This window comes from Chelon labrosus (assembly GCF_963514085.1).
Source record: "Chelon labrosus genome assembly, chromosome: 20".
Classification (NCBI taxonomy): Eukaryota; Metazoa; Chordata; class Actinopteri; order Mugiliformes; family Mugilidae; genus Chelon; species Chelon labrosus.
This window is the reverse complement of record NC_140353.1, coordinates 10,737,131-10,759,099: the sequence shown is the minus strand read 5'-3', so window position 1 is coordinate 10,759,099 and position 21,969 is coordinate 10,737,131. Positions and strand designations below refer to the sequence as shown.

At 44.3% G+C, this 21,969-nt stretch overlaps 1 protein-coding gene across 1 annotated transcript in view; it reads right to left on the bottom strand.

Annotated features, from left to right (window-relative positions):
- The window catches only part of fancm (FA complementation group M), a gene marked incomplete at its 5' end in the record, with an annotated part of 38,870 nt that overhangs the window by 1,034 nt on the left and 15,867 nt on the right, over positions 1 to 21,969 (bottom strand). Inside the window, 17 exons of the mRNA XM_084569137.1 lie at positions 37 to 130; positions 206 to 672; positions 771 to 877; positions 976 to 1,144; positions 1,956 to 2,075; positions 2,178 to 2,246; positions 3,552 to 3,640; positions 3,755 to 5,561; positions 13,200 to 13,364; positions 13,893 to 14,041; positions 14,117 to 14,357; positions 14,468 to 14,674; positions 15,369 to 15,547; positions 15,807 to 15,911; positions 16,012 to 16,104; positions 16,259 to 16,391; positions 18,320 to 18,451. Coding sequence (XP_084425263.1) covers positions 37 to 130; positions 206 to 672; positions 771 to 877; positions 976 to 1,144; positions 1,956 to 2,075; positions 2,178 to 2,246; positions 3,552 to 3,640; positions 3,755 to 5,561; positions 13,200 to 13,364; positions 13,893 to 14,041; positions 14,117 to 14,357; positions 14,468 to 14,674; positions 15,369 to 15,547; positions 15,807 to 15,911; positions 16,012 to 16,104; positions 16,259 to 16,391; positions 18,320 to 18,451 — 4,326 coding nt within the window. The remainder of the gene's footprint in view (positions 1 to 36; positions 131 to 205; positions 673 to 770; positions 878 to 975; positions 1,145 to 1,955; positions 2,076 to 2,177; positions 2,247 to 3,551; positions 3,641 to 3,754; positions 5,562 to 13,199; positions 13,365 to 13,892; positions 14,042 to 14,116; positions 14,358 to 14,467; positions 14,675 to 15,368; positions 15,548 to 15,806; positions 15,912 to 16,011; positions 16,105 to 16,258; positions 16,392 to 18,319; positions 18,452 to 21,969) is intronic.

Here is a 21,969-nt window from a genome sequence, read left to right as displayed (position 1 = left end):
GTCGTACTAATCGGTTTATTAACCATTTGTTCATACCTGGGATTCTTTCTTTGAGGAAATAGGGATCTCTGCGTCCACAAAGTCTAACTCGTCAGAGAGGAGATGTTGATTTTCTAACCTCTGGCGACACCTACAGGAGGAAGAGCACAATGCTTAAGTTGTTGCTGATACATGAGTGCAACTGTTGATATGTGGATTTCTTTACCTCTCATTTTTCTCTCCTTCACTCACTGAGCTCCCTCTGGCTTTAATCAACGACGAGACCTTAGATGCTACACTTGTAGAAGCAGAGGACGCGGCTGTCTGCTGCCCCTGGACCTTGCTGCGGTCTGGCTGTGCCGTCTTCGGCCGCGCGGGGAGACCCGTCTCTTTACCGACCTCCTCTGCCTCTTCCTGGCTAGAATCATTAATGCGCAAGACCCGGGTGCGTTTGGTTTTGGCCCCAGCTCCCCGCTCCGGTGCGGGCTCGGCTCTGGTCTCAGCGCCGGCTCTTGACCTCGCTTTGTGCAGGAAAACGCGGCGCCTGGTGGCGTACTGCCTCCTCCCGTCCACAAACGAGGCCTCGGGCATGAGTTCCACGTCTTCAGCCTCTTCCTCGCTGCTCTCCGGCTCTTCTTCATCGCTGCCCACCACGAAGCTGTCCTCCCCATACGTCTCATCCATCTCAGGCACCTGGTTCCAGAGATTAAGGACATGAATGGAGTCAATGATTAAACATCAACAACTGAAGTAATTTGTATTTTGTTGCTTTTTAAATGAAATAAATATACCTGGGAGAAGATGTCCATGTTGTGATGGTTTCTGTAGGACATTTTGAATTTGCCCTGGACAGCAGGGCTTCTCACCGACTTCAAGTAAACACCATGCATCTCTGAGTCTGACAGAAAGGAGAACAGATGCGTAAATGTCACAGCACAAGTCATTCAGCCGCCTATAAGACCGAAACGTGTCCCCAGAATAACAATCCCTCCGTACCATTCAGTCCCTGGGAGAGGTGCGTGTTGTCGACAACAAAGCCGTCGAGGGAGTGATTCTGCTCTTCCCCGTCCTCTTCGTCGGATGAAACGTCTTCCCCCTCCTCATCCACGGACAGCTCCGCTTCTTCGTCCAAGAACTGGCGGCCTTTTCGACGTCTGTCAGAGCGCTGACGAAAGGGAGAAATTGAAAATGTCAGCGTCGACTGACGGGCGACGTCGTCTGCGCAACCGAGAGACATTCAATGACTTGACATTTTGCTGAAAGTTGAAAGAGTTCACGTTTGGAGAAAAGCAACTAGAATGAAAAATTCTAAAGGAGTCACTCCATTTGCCTCTCTCTTTATCGGAGGTTTCTGCTCTTGATAAAACCTTTGCGTCACTCTCATGGAGCACTACATGCTCATCATCAAACTACAGGCAAGCAGAGGAAGACAGATATTTGCCAGATATTTGCCTCAGGAGTTGGTAGAGACCTAAAACAAGTCTATAAGAGTCAATATTGTGTTTCTAACTTGTTTCTGGTCTCGTAATTGGCCAAAGAATCAATTATTTCAAGTTTAAGACCTAAAACAGCTCAGATTTAGACATGTGATCATATGCTTAACATCTTTTTCTGCACAGTGAGGTTCTGCAGCCCAGAAACAGACTATCAGCCAGATGTCTTTGTGCACAGTTGTCATTGTGTGCCAAATGGGTTGGTAGAGACCAAGAACAAAGCTAAAAAAAGAGTCAATGTTGTGTCTACAACTTATATCTGCTTCCCTTGACTGCTCCAAAAGTCAATTATTTATTTTTTTAAAAACATATACGCTCATATTATCAGTCTGCTGAGGTTCTGGACCTTACAGCGACAATCAGACATCAGCCAGGGCGTGTTTGCGTGTGTGTGTGAAGCGATATGAAAATTTGAGAGATAAACATCATCACTGAGATTCAGATCACGGCCTCTCCTGAGCGGCCATCTGTTGATGCACACACCTTGGCTTTGGTGTGTTGGACTCGTTGCCTCCCAGCTTCCTGCTCCGCGTGTCTGCGCGCCAACACAGGCTCGTCCCGGAAGTCGTCATCTGAAACGGCTCCGGCGTCTCTTTTTTCAGACTGGAGCCAAGAGAACGAAATTAGTCAAACGCTGCGCGCCACTAAACGATGAGCAGAAATAAGTGCTGCACGTGAGGAAAGTATTTAACAAATAAATCTTACAGTGTCGAGGGCAGCGGCACGTCTCCTTTTCACCACCACCGGGGAGTCCACGTCACTGCAGATCTTGGACTAGCAGAAACAAAACATTTTTTTTTTTTTTATACAAAGCATTTTGCGTCTCCACACGGCAAGTTCGTCAGGGCGTTTGAATCAAGGTGTGTTTTGTTTGACATTTCAAAAACTAAAACTGATTCTCCGCTGCATAGATGCTGGTTGTCATGACGACCGCAAGCACCTTGGAAGTAGACAGAGGCGTCTGAATCAAATATCTCTTATCTTCGCCCTTTTTTTTTTTTTTTTTTTAATACCACAGCATGGAAATGAACTTGTCACACTTATTTATTTGGTGCTTGACATCTGTGCGCAGAGAATATTAATTAAGTGGCATGTATGGGGGAAAAAATGGTTTCATTAATCTTCTCCATGATTGTAAACTAATTATCTTCTGAACGTGGACTGGGGATTTAAAAAATGAAATGATGATCTAAAATAATCATATCTAAAACAAAGGCAACTTGTTTGAGGTCTGGTCACGTTCACGATCTAGCAAACTGGTGGGGAGTTTATATTTCAGAACATCTGTAAGTGGTGCCCACAGGTGACAGTACTTTTACCGGCATTCACACCTTCATGGAGAACCATTTGCCTGGGAATTCAGGTATTAGCTTGTTAAGCGGCCTTATAGGCGGTTTCGACCTCTGCGTCAATTTGACGCCGTAGCTACGGCAACAGCACAGAGCATACGCAGACCCTAGCGCCGTAGCTGACGTGCACCTCCCCAGAAATGTATCTACGCGCCGCGGCGACGCAGACCGCAAGAGCTGTGATTGGTCCGCTTGGTAGTAGCATGTTTCCACTTTACTATTTCTGGTTGCTTCTCCATCTCTGCAATTATCAAATTGATTGTTTTGGATCAAAAAAGGTGTAACACATCGAGGAAAGGTTAACTGAGGAGGTTCGGAAACATCTGGATGACTCGTCTAAAGCGAAATTTCAGGAAAATGTCGGCAAAACTTTCAGTCGACATTATTGAAAGTGAAGTAGAAACAAAAAATAACCCGACTGGCAAAAAAAGACACAGCGCCTACTAGCATTTGGGTGGTGTTGTTACAGAGTGAGCCATGCTGACGAGTGCACAAGTACAAATGGCTCGCACCGGCGTTGGCTACGTACGTAGGTTACGGTGTCTATGTCCCGCAGTAGTCTAAAAGAACCGATTTTCTGGTGGGTAAAGCCCCACTACTCAGTTAGAACTGAAGAAGCCACTTATTGAGCTGTGAAACATCTCCAGGAAACCTCCAGTTGCTTTTGTTTTTCGATATAGACCTAAGATAATCATCACTTGCGGCCTCAATCTCCGCAAACCTCACTCACCATTTCCGGGGATGACAAGGGGTTGACCTTTTTCTGATGTTTTCTTTTATGAAGCACGACCTCTTCTTCACTGTCACTGCTGCGTTCATCTACGAAAGAAGCCAAGACAAACATGCAGGTATCTTGATTCGAACTGGATTCAAACTACAACAGAGTGGGACTAGCTAAATTTATGGATCATATTTTGTGAAGAAGAAGCAAACCTGGATGAGGTGGCGAGTCAACCACGCAAACGGAATCCGGACGCGACCAGAGTCCTTCGCTCTCCGCTACAGCTACGCCTCCCGGTCGTCCTCGTTTCAAGCTGGAGCACGCGGCCCCGGCGAGACCGGGCAAGAGGGTCCGCCTCGCCCTCGGTGTCGTGATCGGAGATGGGAGGGCGCCACTTTTTGACGTCCGCCGCTCTGATATCGTTTGCGGCGTGGATAATTTGGATCCGCCGCTCCGTACAGGCTGTCTAATGAAGCTGTTGCAGGGAGTAGAAGAATTAGAGACGGCCGGCAAAGAGGAAATGGAGTCGCGCTGCTTGTTAGGTGCTAGAGGCGCCGGGATGTGTGGGGCAGGAACAACCTCTACTTCTGTCTCGTCCTCTGAGTCTTCCAGTGAATAGCCGAGGTCAAAGTTGACAGAAAAGAAGTCATGCGAGGCATCAAATGAGTCTGTGGAAGATTTCAACTGAGGCGTAACCATCTTGCGTGTCAGTGAGTTATCGGCTGCAGGTTTAGCTTGTGCTGGTGTATTAAGATCTGTCTCTGTAGTGTTATGATTTATCAACTTGGGATTGGAGGTAGTCTTGTTAGTGTTCAGTCTATGTGCAGTTGACTGTGTGCATAGGTTTGTTGAGGTGTCCACAGTCGTCTCTTTGGTATTAGAAGAGTCTTTAGCATTGGGCGACGTCCTGGGTGTGACACCTTCCTCGGGAGTGGGGATATCTGGAATAGACACCTGCAAGAAGGCTTCATCATCCCCGAACAGATCTATGCTCTCGTCCGTCCGAGAGCCGCACCGAGAACCTCCACCATCCGGCATTTCCTCCTCCCTCACCCCGTCCCAGTTGACATTTTCCTCGCCCGTGCCGCCACTTTTTATTTCCACGTTTTCTTCCACATGAACCAATTCCTCCGTGAAGTCATCGCACATTTCATCGTCCGTCTCCTTCATGTCAACCCCTATATCACGATCATCATTCACGTCCTCAAAAACTTCATCCCAGGTCGGACTGCGGGCGGCGGCTACGCTGGCGGTCTGCTGCTTCTGAGGAGGGCGAACGGGAGACAGTTTCAGGCCCGCTTCACTCGTACGGGAGGCGTCGCTGTCGCCGTTTCTCACCATCACGTCATCGTCTTCATCGTCGTCGTCCACGTCCAAGTTGAAGCTAACCAGGAATGGCTGATGAGGAGGCTGAGGAGAGGGGGGAAGCGACTGAGCAGCCTTTTCCAGCTCTAAGACGTCTGACGTCGGAGATCTGGAAAGGAGCTCGGCCACGTTGGCCAAGATGACCTTCAGACTTTCATCTCTCTCTGATATAAGTTTGTCAGAATGGGGGAGCGGTGCTGAATCCCACTGAGGAAGGTAGAACATTGCCTGAAGTTCGACATCTTCCTCATTTTCAGCGTTCAGCCGTGAACTGTTTATGTCTACGTTTTCAGGATCTCTTTCTGTATTATCAGTGTTTGCGATGTCCTCATTGACAAAAACACAATCGTCATCGATATCAGCAACCGGACAGCCGCTGTTTGGCGGAGAAGAACAAACGGCCTCTTCCTCAACGTGACCATGAGGTGCTTCAGTAGTATGTTCAATAGGAGGTTTCATAACAGCCGGTACAGAAACAAACCCCTCCGTTCCCGTATCCTCCTCCTCGTCGATGAATCCCAGTGCGGACCAAGACGGTCGAGATGATTTCGTTTTGGTGCGGATCTTCGTGGCCTTCTGCTTTTTCTGGCCACTTTTCACACCGTCCGATTTCTGTAGATGAGGAAGAAGCTCCTGTTCGTAACGACATTCCCCCTGAGCAGAAAAAACACACAGAAGGTTGTGTAAGAAAAACCAAGGACGGGGAGCTCACACCAACCCCTGGACGCCCCGACCCTTTTGTAACAGAACTGGTATTTAGGAATCAGACAGCTTTGTCTGTTCAAGATCATACTGTAATCTAATCAGGAAGTGTCCCATGAAGAGCCACGCATGGAGTCTGATGTAACAGTCTCTAATTCAGTGCTGTTTTGAAAACAGCTGGAAAGAGATGTCGTAATTGAAATATAATAATAGTTTTCTCTAGCAGCTTCAAGGAACTAAAATCCTCCCAAAATTTAAAAAGCCTTCTCGATCTCCATCTCTTTCTTCTTGTCTTGTACGCACAAGAACAAACACGTAGTAATCATCTAACACCTGTCATCTGGACAAACTACATGACCTGGAAGTGATTCATCTAAAGTGGTATCCTGCGCGGGTCGGCAGGGTGCCATCGAACCTGTGACCAGCGGGAGGAGAATGCTCAGTGAACCCGGAGTAGAAGGGAAAAGATTTTTGTCTAGGAAAATGCTAATACACCTGAAAGAGACACAGAATGCAACTGCAAGGCTCTGAACTGCATTATAAAACAAAATTACCCCAACTGCTTCACACTTAGTGTACAAGGAATTAAACTGAATGATTGATTCTGAGGCTTATTTCTCACCTACTAAGGCCACTCTCACAGGGCCACACCGTGACAACGTGAAAACTAAAGTAGCCTGTGGCAAGAGACAATTTAGTTCTTAGAGAGATGTAGGTGAGTGCTTTCACAGGAAACTAAAGGGTGCTTTCTCACCTTCTGTCATTCATGAAAAGAATTAAATGGGATCAAAAAATTGTCATTTGGTTTTCCAAGTTGTTGTTAAATATACACCGATCGGGCATAACAATACAACCACCTGCCTATTATTGTGTACGTCTCCCTTGTGCCTCTAAAACAGTTGTGACTCATCAGAGAATGGACATGGGCCTTCTGAGGGTGTCCTGTGGTGTCTGGAAACAGGATGTTGTTAGTGGGGGGGATTTGGGTCCTACGGGTTGAGGGGAGGGACCTCTGTGGATCATCCCACAGCTACTTGATCAGTTTGGAGGCCAGGTCAACACCTTGTGCTTTGTTTTGTTGAGTTGTTCCTACACTGTTTTTGTGAGTGTGCATGTGTCAGGCTGCATCCTGCATCCTGCTGGGGGTGGTTGCTGCCATCAAGGAGTGTCATTGCTATGGGGTGGGGGTGCCTGGTCTGGTCTAGGTGGATGGTACATGTCTAAGTGACATCCGCATGAACGCCAGGTCCAAAGGTTTCCCAGCAGAACACTGAATTGTCACAAGATGTTATTCACTCCTCCTGTCAGTGGTTTTAATGTTGTGGCTGATCGGTGTAGTATGTCTTATATATCAGCACAGTTACTACAATTCCTTCTGAATGTTTGAACAAAATCTGCTCTAGAGGAAAGTCAGTGCAGCAATGAACATCTGTACCAAATTCCATGGGAATCGATTGTGACGAAGAACAAATTTCACGGCAGCTGATAATGGTTTTCTGGCACTTGATTAGAAAACAAAACTTTTAACCTCACAGTGATGCTACGACAGAATACAGGCACTCCGGGAGCCGTGACTGTCTAAAATGTTATGACAATCCATGCAACAGCTGTTCAGTCAAGATTTTTAGTCCGACACTTGCAGACACTCACGGAGCCGAGCTGCCGTCGTGACTCCAAACTGACATTCAGAAAGACGTTTGGTTTGTTTGTTTCTCGTTAATTTTTAATTCACTTATAATCGACAGCGCAGGCGAACAGGCATCCCCAGGTGGTTTTCGCATTAAATGTATAATTACAAGAAATGTGGCCATGTTTTATTTACGAGCTGCGAACTCAATCATTTAGATTTTTTGATCGGCGGCTTTCTGGTTGAAGAACCCCGCGGTAGAGGTTTACAGCTCAGAGTATGTATTCTGGGAAACGCACACAATTTGCGTACCTCAAACATCGTCCATTATAATGTCTCAGAATCGTGCTATGTTTGCAGTTTCAATAGATTTATAAAGCAAAGAGCCACATCACTTCAAAGCGTGTCTTGCATTCCACTTTGTCATAAGGAAGAACAGGTGATGACAGCGATTACTGTCTTGACACCTTATTGTCATTACTTCTGCGCACACACACGACTACTTCCCTTAATCTTTCTGACAAAACAAGCAAACTGTCAGGCAGACGCCGAGAAACCGAAGGCACCACACTCTAATTAAACTTTCAACACGCTGAGGGACGCATACTTGCCACAGGCGAGGCTTCCCACGGAAGAACGGCTCATCTATTTATGTTTCTGGCTCAGAGCTAGAAATCATGGCTAACCAATGGAGGTCAAATGACTAACTTTGGTTTCTACAATTAAGATAATAACTGTAAATTAAAACAGGATGCAAATAATACTTTTAGCATTTTTTTTAAGGGGAAAGGGACAAACTGATCTCACTGATTGCCAGTTATTCTACTGAAACATGTACACTGATCAGGCATAACATTATGACCACCTTCCTAACATTGTGTAGGTCTCCCTTGTGCCTCTAAAACAGTTGTGACTCATCAGAGAATGGACATGGGCCTTCTGAGGGTGTCCTGTGGCGTCTGGCAACAGGATGTTGTTAGTGGGGGGCCTTTGGGTCCTTTGGGTTGAGGGGAGGGGTCTCTGTGGATCTCGCTTGCTCCAGTTCATCCCACAAATACTTGATCAGTTCGGGATCTAGTGAATTTAGAGGCCAGGTCAACACCTTGTGCTGTTCTTCATGTTTTTTTTGAGTTGTTCCTAAACCGTTTTTCGTGTGTGTATCTGCGTCAGGCCTGCTGGGGACGGCTGCTGCCATCAAGGAGTGTCACTGCTACGGGGTGGGGGTGCCTGGTCTGGTCTAGGTGGGTGGTACATGTCTAAGTAACATCCACACGAATGCCAGGTCCAAACGTTTCCTAGCAGAACATTGTATTTTCACAAGATGGTCAATGTTATTCATCTCGCATGTCTGTGGTTTTAATGTTGTGGCTGATCGGTGTACGTGTGACTATCAACTTGGGTGTTTCTGAGAATTACATTGAATTGGTAAGTAGGGCGTTATTAGCTGTCGACAACAGAGAAAGGTTATAATGACAAAACATGTTCTCTTGATGTTTCCGTACTATTGTGAAGCCTGTATTATGAAAGAACTACAATAAATCTGAGAACTGAATCACAGTCTTTGAGGGTAATCCATCTTATACAAATCCATCAAAACTCCTCTATCTCTTTGAGGCAGCTTTGCACGATGCAGTCCATTTTGAAAAAAATGACCAAGGCTGCAGCTTTCAACAATCTTCACAAAAAAAAAAAATAACAAAAAAGGAACAACGGCTTTTAGGCAATCAAGGATTTAGTCACTCCGAACATTGGGGGAATTTATTATCAGCTTCGCCCCTTGAAGAAAACAAGCTTTTCCGACGGCGTTTGTTGCTAAAAAATACTGCAACGCTCTTGATTCACACAGGATTAACCTGCAACCCCCGGGTGCACAATTAATTAATGATCAGATTAAGTCCAGATCTAGAGATGCCACAGGCAGAAATAACCTTGACGGCTAGAGCTGGCAAGAGAGCGCTGCAGAAGCTGGATGGGTCGGATGGTTCACTTTGTTTCAGAGACCGCAAGATGAAGGAAGCAGGAAAGTGGAAACTCCTCTCTGCTGGTAAACTCATTGCACTACGGTGTGAATGTGTTCCTCATGAGGCTGCACAAAGAATTAATCATCTTCATTAATCACTGTGCATGCCTTCGCTGCCAAACGCACTACAGCTTAGGATAAGAAGTCCTTGGGTGCCTTTGTTCCCAGGTTGGTGGACAGCAATCCGCCGACAACAGAAGCTGCCCTAATTCAAGTGTTGCTTCACTGCAAACACCACCAACTGCACAGGTTGAAGGCGTTTAAATCATCTGCAAAAGTAGCTGCAAACAATGTGAATTTGCAGGTGCATTTCAAGTCATTCTGCGACTCAAAAATCAATCGATCTGAATAAGTTTAAGTGGCGTGACACAACAAGCGGACGGTTGGCTGTTTTTAAGTGTCGGGTCGTTGGCGAGCATCAGTGGCCCTAGTTTTTCAGGCGCGCCCCACTCTACAAGCGCTAGTCGCACCCCCCAGGGCTAACTTTTCAGCCATTTTTCTGATTGGCTGTTCATCTTAAAGAAACAGTGCACAGGAAGAGGAGAGAAAAAGTACTTTCACAACTACACACAATCGTCTAGAATGAATGGAATGCAGATCAGCTGATCAGCAGGACTCTGGAGAGACCAGCTCTGTCTGTACAGTTTGTAACTCTTCCTAGCCTCCCAGTTAACAGCTAACGGCTAAATCTATGAAGAGTTACCAGGAGTGCGACTTTTTGACCCAGGCATAGGCATCACAATAATTTCCGGTGCATTGATGTCAGTTTTGCTTAATGAAAAATAGTGCAAAGGAAACAGCACATCCATGAGTATATCGCCAGATACTGGACCACATATGCTGCATGTAAATAACAGCTAATAGCAACAAGTAAGTAACTGATTAAAAACGCAGACTCTAAAGTAATTTTTTTTTTTTTTGCCATTTCAGTTTTTTGATCCCCCGCTCTCTCCTGCTCATTCCTGTAGCTATACATGTAGGTCATCACAACGCGACCTATTTCCAGCATCCTGGCTTTATGTAACAGTTCAGGGAACCGTTACATAATCACAAGAGAGGAGGCCCGTCTGCTCAGCGTGGGTCTCATCATTGTAACGACAGAGCAGGCACACCACGAACAACACCAAATGGTTTGGCAGAAAATGTCCTCAAATGAGGATAATGACTTCTGGAGTGAGCGGCTATTTAGGGGAAATAAGTGGGAAGAAGTGCTTTATTTATTCTTCCGTCTCTGGTGTCCAGAGGGGGACGGAAGAGCAAAGAGTCAGAGGGCCTCTCTGCAAACTCAAATGGGAGAAGGACACGGCCGCAAGAGAGGCGACTTACGTGCTAATACATGAAAGAGGTTTCTGTCTTTAAAATGGAGTTTGCATGTTCTCCCTGTGTCTGCGTGGGTTTTCTCCGGGTACTCCGGCTTCTTCTCACCGTCCAAAGACGTGCTTGTTAGGTTAATTGGTGATTCTAGATTGGAAGTAGGTGAGGTGTGAGTGCAAATGGTCTCTCTGTGTTAGCCCTGCGATAGACTGGCGACCTTTTAACCCTGGTGTACCCCGCCTCTCGCCCAATGACAGCTGGGATAGGCTCCAGCCCCCCCGCGGCCCCTCACAGGACAAGCGGTTACAGAAGATGAAATGAAAGAATGAATGAACAATCAGAAGAAAAAAGACACTTAATCTAAGAACGAAAATGAAAAGTGAAAGTGAAATTTTGACCCATTTTAACCCTGGTTACACTTTATTCATAAGTATGTCTTGACTGATCGGATCACAAACGGACAGTGTGACACAAGACCCACTGTTACAGAGGTAGTCTGGGACGATCTGACCAGATATCTTTTTGTGGCTCAATGGCTAATGCGCCCTGACACATTCAAGGCGAGGATGTAACAGAAAAACACGTCATCGATGCAGGATCGAGCGGTCGTTTTGGCGGCACCGTAACAACGACCCAGAAAAAGGAGCACCGATGTACTTTGGAATGGGTTGTACGTGTGCGTACATCACATTAGCGCAAATCTGGCCTTTGCCTGACGTTACAGCTGCGCACAGGGCTCTGTGTCCTCCTAGCAGACGTGACACAGAGGGTAATTAAATCTGGACACAGGCGGTCACCTTGGAGACGCACGATAAGACACTGAGTGTGTCGGGATCACAGAAATGGTCTTTGACGGGTTAGGGTTACGTTTTTGAAGCAGAACCAAATCCCTCATTACATTTTTCATTAAATTTCCTAACATTTGGTTTTATATTTAATTTTGTCCATTTCTCTCAAATTACGTTCAAATGGATAAAAAACACAGCTACACATTTGCTGTTGACTATAGACTCAGGGAGGTGCAGTCTCTCTGATTCCCTCAAGTTTGAAAGGCCCAATATACAGCACATTAATTGATTATGTAGAGATAATTGTGATAATTTGACACAATTAGAGACTATGATTTAATATTTCCCTCAATAATTGGTAAAGACCAAAACAGAGATTAAAAAATGTCAGTGTTGGACTTACATAGTGTAATCAACGTGTGGGGTTTTGTGCACTACAGCAGTTCAATACATTTTATTTTCACTTTTTGTAGACTAAACACTGTTGTCTTGTCATAACTGCATACAATTAAAAGTGTGAATACATGTGCTGTAATGTCCTCATTGCTTCTTGACCCGAATATTTCCACAAAGGCATGTGAGACGTTAGCTGCCATCTTGCCCAGTAATCTTGTTTCGTTTTTACAGGTGGGCTCATTTTCTCCTTCCTGAGTACGGTCAAGACCCGCAGTGAACAAAAAGAGAGAGGGAAAAAAAAAAGTAATAAGAACCGACCTGTTATTTCAGCCAATATTCAGTTTTATCGTAATCTCTGACCCAATTTCGAGGATTTGAACAAATGCGGGGGTTCTTATCGATGGCAGGATCTTGTGCAAGAGCAGATGGTGAGGCGAGGAGCCCCGTAACACCCTTTAAAAGCAGAATCTGGAGGCGATAAGGTCTGTGATATGAATACACTTTCTAAATGTAAACGGGGTTGGGAGGAGAGAGGCGGTAGAGCAGTGTGGATGTGCGACCTGGCCCTGATTTAGATTACATCACGCCAAAACAACATAGCCTTCAATAGAGTTAAAAGAACTATGCCCATCATCCCTTCTTCATACGCTCTGCGGGCTCACCATGACAACAACTGTTGTGTGAGCAGCTCGAGTGAACCTAGTGAACCTCGCTGATTAAATCGATTCACTGAAGCTACCACAACCACAAGGTCGCTGTCGACTGGGAGCTAAGACCACAAGCCGAGCTGCAGCCGGATCAAGACCAAAAAAAAAAAAGATGAATTATGAGCTGGAAGATCGTGAAGAAGTAAACATCCACTTTTGCTCTTTAGCAGCTTTACTTACTGGAAATAATGAAACATGCTGCGTTCCGGTGTAGAAAAACCTTGAAAAAGACTATATATACACACATAGAAATCACTTCAATCAGTTAGATGTTGTCGAGACAATTAAGACGAGAGGAGGACTAAACCACAAACAAACAATAAAACTAATTAATAGTTTTTGTTTCCTAAAGGCACAGTCACGTCACGAAAGGAATTTGCCTTCCAGGTCGAAACGATGAATTTAGTAACTTGACACAAACCACAATTGTGTGTTCACATGCAACTCAGCTGACTCCTTGCAGCCTCGTAAGTTTATAAACTTTGGTTTGCCCTTGGGCGAATACACACTACAGTTTGTCGTTTATGAAATGGAGCAAGATTTATGCAAGATGTTTGGGGGGAAAAAAGAAAAAACTGCTTTCCTACCAGCAGGAACCTGATTTACTGAAGACTGGAAACAGATTGATTTGTAGTTAAACTGTCTTCTCATTTAAATTGATTTTCCTTAATTTATCTAGTCGACAGCATATCCTCACAGAAAACAAAAATGCATTTAACTAGTCGTCCCTTTTCTCACCTCGCTCTCCTCTTTCATGCGGTCTATGAGCTGCATCAGCTCAATGAAGTGGTTGCAGCGGAGGGAATGATCAACGGCATGGGTAGGAAGCGCTTTGTGCTGCCAGTGTCTCCATTCCCACAAAGACAGCTCTCTGGACGGTGGGCCCCCTCTGGAAACGTCCTCCTTACATAAGATATAATGCATTAGAAGAAATACTTAGATTTAAGCCAATGTAAAATCAGACACACTGGCTTTTCCAGGCATCATTTTCCAGCTGTGGGCAGGAGGGTTTTCCATCGGAAATCGCGGCAGCTGCACTTTCAAATGCTGGAAGGGAACTATTCCACACACCATTCGTAATTTCTAGTCATTTTTTCCTATTATGTTCTCAGCTATAATAGTTTCCTGTTATGGGCTACGCTGTCTTTCTTCATTTTGATTTGAAAACTAGCGGTCATTACATGTAATTTTAAAGGATGAAACCTGACAACAAGAATTATAACAGAGAATAGATTTTTGTGATGTGAAATAATTTCGTTTTCAAACAAATGTGACATGTATTCATTTTTGGTTCTCAGTGACATTAAATAGGTTGTATATTTTAAAGTAAGGGTATAAAAGTTCGAACATGATTTACAACACAAAAATATGCTTGGTTAACAGGGATGCGTTCACTTTTCTGCATGCTTGAGAAAGCAAAAATAAAGAAACCTGAGGTGGAGGGTCACCGGGTATAGACACGAAGCGGGACTGCTTCAGGGTCGGGTGAGCTTCGTGCTCTTCCAGCTTCACGGTGGACGCCCACAGGGAATATTCCTCGCTGCTCAGAAATCCATCGGACGTCGCGCGGCCCTGCTGAACTGCCATCAGATGCGCACACGGGTTACAAAATCCCGAAACACACGTTCCAATTACCCAGCTAGATTGTCACTTACTCAGGTTCTGAGGGTGGATGAGCGAGGCCCGTCCCTCGGAGTTGGACCTTCGACCCCTAACTGACCTCCTGCTGCCCTCCCGGTGGTCAAACTGCCCACAGGTGATGTACATCTTGTGGAGGGTTGGGGTCACCCCCTCGGGTAGCATGCGGGGGCTGTTGGGGTATAAGTGGAACCCGCTTTTGCTGCTAAGGATGGACTTGTAAACACTGCGCTTGTTGCTCTGACTCTGATTGTACGTCTGAGGGAAAACAAAGGCTAAAGTTTAGGCATCATGTCTCATTTAAAAAATGTTACGTGCATTTTATTTCGTAGGTGTAAAAACCAAAAAAAAAAGAGAGGAACACCCACCCTCTCCTCCCGTCCCTCAGCAAGGACGACAACAATGCGTCCCTGCCGCTTACGACCGGTACGTCCCATTCGCTGCACCAGGCGGATGGGATTCTTCTGCGCGTCAAAGCAAACGATGAGGTCGACCTCTCCGATATCCAGGCCTTCTTCCCCCACGCAGGTCGACACCAGTGTGTTGAAGCCTCCCTGTCTGAACTTCTGCACCACCTGCAACACAAGAAAAGCAGAAAGGAGGCTATAAATTGTAAAAGCGTGTTAACATTTCCGTCTTATTCAAGCTTCTATTTAACCTGCAGCATTGCATAATAACTGTAGAGTGTAAACATATATCTGTGCTACATATTCCACCCTTTTATAGACCTTTCACGCATTTACGTCGGATCTATTTATGCTATATTATATAATATATACAGAACGGCCAGTGGGACACACTGTGCAGATGCATGTCAGTCCACAGGGAGAAACAACAATGAAAATGAAAACAGCAATGAAATTAATATACGTGCAGAACATTTTCTTCTGTTTTATAAGGTACACTGCGACACTAAACAGATGTAAATGATACCAGTCAAATTCAAAACAGCAACGCATCCGTGTTCCGTCTCGCAGCAAAAAAGCCCTGCTCCATTTTTGGCTGAAACAATTGTTCTTTTTTCCCCGTATCTTCTTACCCGCCACTGACAACCACAGCATGACAGAGCAAGCTAAACACGTATTACCAAAAGAGGGTCTGCTATGGAAACCAGGGATCATACTGTACCATTACAGCTGAACATTAATCAGACTGAATGTGAATCATAGACAGTAAAAGTAAAATTGATGGTGACTTATCCAAAATACCAACAGAACTAAATCGCAAGTGCTATTGCGAGGGTAATTTTGACTGAGAAGGGGAGCCTACCTCCAGCTGTTCTTTCTGAGTGAAGCCTCTGACCCCCTTCCCAGCTGAGGCTTGGCCCATAAAGGTCATGACCTTGATCAGCGGGGCGTGGCGGTCCAACATGGCCGCGATCTCCTGCACGCTCTCCCGAAACGATGAAAAGATCATGACGCGCGTGCTCACCTCCCGAGGACCCGAACCTGGACGTTAACGAGACAAACGAGGAAACCGAGTAGATTCTTGTGGTATTCTGACAATTAAAACACACCCACATCTAAATTCAGTCTGGTCGTTGCTTCAAAGTCAAATAATTGGCTCAGTGTATAGGGCACTAAATGATCTACTTTGGTTTTAGATGGTTTGAGAATGCTTTGAAAATAACAGAGGATTTTAAACACTTTAAACACAAATTCAGCTTTAACCTGAAAGTTTTTATGTATGTGTAACATCATAAATCACCATCACTGTTCGCGGAGCTCTCAGCCCACCGTCTGAAGTGCTGCAGCACCACCTCCTCCAGTTTCTCCAGTTTGGGGTGGCTATAAATGAATGGCTCATCTGGACCTGGAAATATTCATCACAGATAGAGAGAAAATAGTCAAATAATATGCACGGGGCAATATTATTTTTTCCTTTTGTGGTATGAATGTGAGAGCTCATGTACCAGCAGATGGCTTCACAAACATCGTCTCCATCTCACGGTAAAGGTCAGAGAACGTGGGTATCCTCTGCAGTTCATTCTTGGCCCTGGACATCTCTGAGTCCAAAAAAAAAACAGATACAGGAACAAACTCATACGCACGTTATTTAGTGTACAAGCAACAAGAGGCACCGGTGTTCCCTAATTAGAGCATAAGCTGTCTGTTATGCTCAGTGAAATACGCTGAAGAGCTGGGGGTAAAGTGACTGACCTCTGGATCCGTCCATGATCCCCTGGATGTAAAAGAACAGCGATCGGAGGCCCATCTGCATCAGCAGCTCGTAGCCGTGGTACAAGCTAATGCAAAGGGCAAAGTCGCCCTCCAGCATTCCCTGCTGTGGACCCTGCAGAGCGCAACGGGGCATGTGAGTCCGTGAGACCAGCAGCAAGAATGTGATTAAAATATTCGACCATGCTGGAAAATATTGTTAGAAGATAAAGGAAATCCAGAGGCAAAATGGTAAAAGGCTGTCACTTTGAAACAGAAGCAAAAACTTAATAAAATTATTTTATTAAAATAAAGAAAATATTCTTTGTATAAGCTTAAGATATAGTAACTGTTCAAATACCATATTTTGTACTACTTCTACTGTACTAACACATTGTTTTTTTATTGACAAATGTAATTAATTTAGCTTCTGATATCCAGTAGCTACAGGATAAGGGTATAAAACTCATTCCCTGTGAGTGTAAGTCCAATATTCATCCTCTTTTAGCTTTTCTTATGGTCTTAACCAACTCCAGAGGGAACTACTGTATGTTGCTCCTGTGCTGCTAAAACCTCTACCATATTTCATGCTTTGTCTGTTTGGATGATTGGTCCAGAGCAGGTAGTCAGCTGTGTTTTTATTTTACAGGTCTCGCCCATCTTTCAAGTCCAAAATTAGACTAATTAATTCCCTTATTCTCCATCGGCCCTTGCGTGTCAAGTTCGGGTGGTCTGCCTTGTCCAGACATATGCTTAACCATTGGTACGTTCCTATTTATGACTGTATTCGCAGTCAACCTCAATTTTACCAACAGATTCAGAGCCTTAAGAAGGGACCTATTTCTGTTAAGTCTGCAGCTCCCATTGCTTGGAGCCATTTGCAAGATTACAAAAACTTGACCTCACTAAATGAATTTCTAATCACGCAAATTACGGATATTGGGTTCTAGATATTGTGACGAATGCATTATGACCGAGATAAGATGGATTTGTATTTCTGTAACTCATAATCCTGCCTGCAATCCTGTTAGACTTAAATAAACCTTAAAGGGGAACTACTGTTTTCTTACAACATGGACCTTATTTCTGGCATATAATATGATCGTTTACTCACCCATATAACTTTTGTGTAATTTGTATTGGTTCGGGAGATAATTGGATCAGCGTATATCCATATAGTGGGAGTGACTGGGGCACCGAAACGCAGCCTCTATGTAACGCATTATCTGCCACGAAACTCGTTCATTTCACCAATATTTTGTTATCGTACGCTAGTGCTGTTCCCCGTGAAGTCCGGAGTTACCTGTTATCATCATCCGGGGTCTGTAGCCTGACCTACAGACCCTGGATGATGTCTTCTGACCTGGACGATGTCATCTCTGTGTGCCGCACGCACCCGCAACGGTCGGCTTGTTTACCTGTAATTTGCTACTGCTATGGTTCGTCCACAACCTCAGAATCGGAAAAATATTCAGCCATGTTGCAAAAAACTAGCAGTAGCAAATTACAGGTAAACAAGCCGACCGTTGCGGGTGCATGCGGCGCTCAGAGATGTCATCATCCAGGGTTTGTAGGTCAATCTACAGACCCCGGAAGATGACAACAGGTAGCACTAGCATAGGATAACAAATATTGGTGAAATGAACGATTTTCACAGCAGATAATGCGTTATTTAGAGGCTGCGTTTCGGTGCCCCAGTCACTCCCACTATATGGATATACGCTGATCTAAATATCTCCCGAACCAATACAAATTACACAAAAGTTATATGGGTGAGTAAACGATCGTATTTTATGCCAGAAATAAAGTCCAGGTTGTAAAAAACATTAGTTCCCCTTTAAGCTTATAAAAACTATGACTGACCCATTAATACATTCCTATGTAATGAAAATACAAATTATAGCCACTATAATGATTAAATTTATAACATTAGCTACAATGTGTGTATTTATATGTGAGATTTGTCCTTTCACTACACTTTGCCGTTTCTAAGCTTTGTAGATCTTGAAAACGATAACCAGCACTTATAAAAGGTTGTGCGTCAGATCACATAAGTGTCCATGCCTTGATGAAAGGTGGCGGGTTCTTGCGAAACTGATCCCTGGCAAGAATCAGCTGGTATTTGGAGAGAGTCCGCAGATCCTTGTGGGCCATCACTCGGTTCTGGACCAGGCGAGACATGAATTTCTCCAGCACCTGGCAAGAAGATTAAAAAACTAGGTCATCGATAATAAGCCATTTCCTGCATTAGGGGTAATGCATCAGACTAACGACTGTAGGCTGAATAGGGTTGACACAAAGGAGCATCCACACATGCACTCTGTGAGCACTTTCAAGCACGCCGTCTTCACATTAGCACAAAAATGTCTTTTTCCCTTTCTCTTATCCTTGTTTCCTTATAATGGGAATATAGGTGAAAGCAGTTTGTCCAAGAGACAGCTTTTACAACGTCTATTCATCCTCACGGCCGCAGATAATGGCAGGCCGGCTCATAACAATTTCAATTTCAGCTGTGCGGGCGTACTGCTATACATAGTGAGCAGAATAAAAGAGAGCCCAGAAAGAAGAAGTGGGTTGCCTGTTGGAATCAATTGGGTGTATGAAAATGACATTTTGCAACAGATGAAAAGCAATTTAGTTGTTTTGGGGTCATTCGAGCCTCGGAATCAACAAAATAAGTGATGACTACAGCCCAGACACACTAGAGCTGCTCCTCTGAGTAGCAGTCTGCAACCGCTGTCTCATTTTGCAATCTAATCCTAGCGTTCTACAACAACCACGGCAATCACTTAAGCAACAACAAGAAACAATCACTCAGAAGAAAAGCTAGATAACGAATTAAAAATAAGGATTCCCTCGTCGACTGTAAACGCTTCTAACTTCTGCCTGTTTACGAGCGTAGGGCTTACGATGACAAAAGGCAAATGGTTGAATAACGACGTTTAATTCCACTGACCTTTCGGAAAACATCAACAGATATATCACCTGGCCCTAAACATCCTCCCACGAGAGTGTAAAGAAGGCCCTGACCATCTGATTAGGGTTTGTGCCTCATCATACATGATACGTCTTAAACCTGATCGCCAAAAGGGACTGACTGAGGAAATTAGGGCTCGACACAGATAAGTGTATTTGAAAGTTTGCCTAGTTAAAACGTACTATCAGATGATCTGTTGCCGGTACAGAAAGTACAGGAGATTGAATGCTCATAAAAAAACTGAAATAAAAAGGTTACAAAACAGATAATGGATGACCAAGTGCTACGGCAAGTAATACTTTCTACGTCTAGATAAATGCACATAATAGGTACGTACAGTGTGAAGAGGAAATGATGGGCCAGTGATGGAAACATTATGTGATTGCACAATGCAGGACTGGACACGTAACACAGGGCACGGATGAAGAGAGACAAGATGGAACAGGGAGTAGTGTAGTGTAGTGTATTAAAATTACGTTTTACTTTGTCTTGAAATAAGCTAAAGGTATCAAGGTTTACTGATGAATAGCATACTTTAAAGCAGATCATTTTCTTTTATGCTTCATAGTGGTTGTGTGTTTGAGAAGGACTGGTGAGAAGGGAAAAATTATGTCCGTCAGTAGCACCGAGGTCTGATTCAAACACCAGATCTTCGCCACATGAAGCGACAAGAACAACCCTGGCAGCAAGACACTCGTGTTTGCCTAAATTAACAAACACTGTGTCACATTTCCTGCTGCTAAAACGTACAGTTTGTTCGCCACTGTTTTGAAAAAATTATAAACAGGGTGCGGAGCAACTGAATGGCAGCCATAATGATCTGCAGGCTCAAGGTCATGCCATTTCTCAGAAACTTAAACTGGTTTTAAAGCACTTTGGCTCCGACTGAAAATTCCTGCTCTCCGTAGGTTGACTCTAATACAGTTCAAGACGGGATTACAGTTGATTTAGCAAAACAACAAACTCCGGGGTTGAATAATAAAGCCAATGTGTAAGTGCCAAAAACTGTCATTTCTTGATTGGCCACTTGAAACTAACTAAAAAGGTGAGTCATCTTGTTCCTATTTTAATATGCTCGACTTCACAGCAGAAATGAACATGTTTATATTATCAAGGCTTAAGTGATGCCAAGGTGGATGGGGTCATGGCTCCACTCACTCTCCATGGCTTTACCATCACCTCACTGTTTGGACAAATATTATATACACCTGTCAGCCACAAGATTGTGACCACTGACAGGAGATGTAAATAACATTCACCATCTTGTGACAATTCAATGTTCTGCTGGGAAACTTTTGGACGTGGTATTTGTGTGCATGTTACTTAGACATGTACCACCCACCTAGACCAGACCAGGCACCCCCACCCCATAGCAATGACACTCCTTGATGGCATACGCACAAAAACGATTTAGGAACAACCCAACAGCACAAGGTGTTGACCTGGCCTCCAAATTCACTAGATCCCAAACTGATCAAGTATCTGTGGGATGCACTGGAACAAGCCTGATCCACAGAGGCCCCTCCCCTCAACCCATACGACCCAAAGGCCCCCCACTAACAACATCCTGTTTCCAGACACCACAGGACACCCTCAGAAGGCCCATGTCCATTCTCTGATGAGTCGCAACTGTTTTGGAGGCACAAGGGGTATTAGGAAGGTGGTCATAATGAGATTTTTTTGCGACACTAGCTGAGGATACAGTAAGTACAACAAACATGTCTCTACACTTATTTATCCACTCACTCGTCTAACCTTCAATCATAATAATCTATTTCTGCTTCACACACTGACATAAAAAGCCACAAGCTGGCTACGGCCCCTCAGCTCCCTCTCCGTAGCTGGTTGACAGGTGGAGCTCAACGTGGAAATCTTTGTGTGGCGGTCAGGTCCAGATTATGAGATTACACAGAACCAGATTAGTGAGGTCGCTGTTTTTGTCTGGTCGAAATGGGGAGCGAGTAACAGAATGTGCTGAGCGAAAAAAGCGCGTGTGCTGCTACTTCGACAATAATAATAATAATAATAAAACAGCGTAATAGTAGCGGCTGTTTTGTTTGCTACACCCTCATTTACACCTTTCAGATACGTTTAAGCCTGTGCTCACTTGTTAAGTGCTAACTACCGCCTTTGTCTGTCCGTATTGTCAGGGCTAGTTTGTTCTCAAAAGGTATCCACTCTCTTTACACTTTGAATCTTGGAAGCTAGCTGATATTAATATTCTGATATGTCTGAAGAGCTGGACTATGGGCTTCTCTTTCAGAGATAAGGACTTCAGTGAAGCGAAGGGTCCGAGTGCTACAGCATTCCTGATTTTTAATTTTTTTACACTCAAGCAAGTATATGTCACAGATGGGAATTTTTAAGTGAAGTGAGTACAAAGTAAGTAGAGAGCATGTAACAGTTCACACCTAAAGCTGAAGTCTTCTGTGCAGTGATAATAAGAACGTAGGTGTTGACAGAAACAGCACTTTACACTAATTAATTTTACGCACCAATTATTTGAAGCAGAGAATTACCGCTACTGTGTTTCAGGTGACAGCATAAGATTAAATAAAAGCCTAAGAAGCACCTTCTAAAAACAACACCGTGAACAATATTTTCAGCTTGATTTCATTTCTTCACTTTAACCCTGATAATGTAAAAAATGATGACGGCGAAGAAATATTTAACAGTGAGGCATGTCGTGGGCGAGGGATGAATGAAATCTGTGCAAGGTCTTCAAAAAATACTGAAA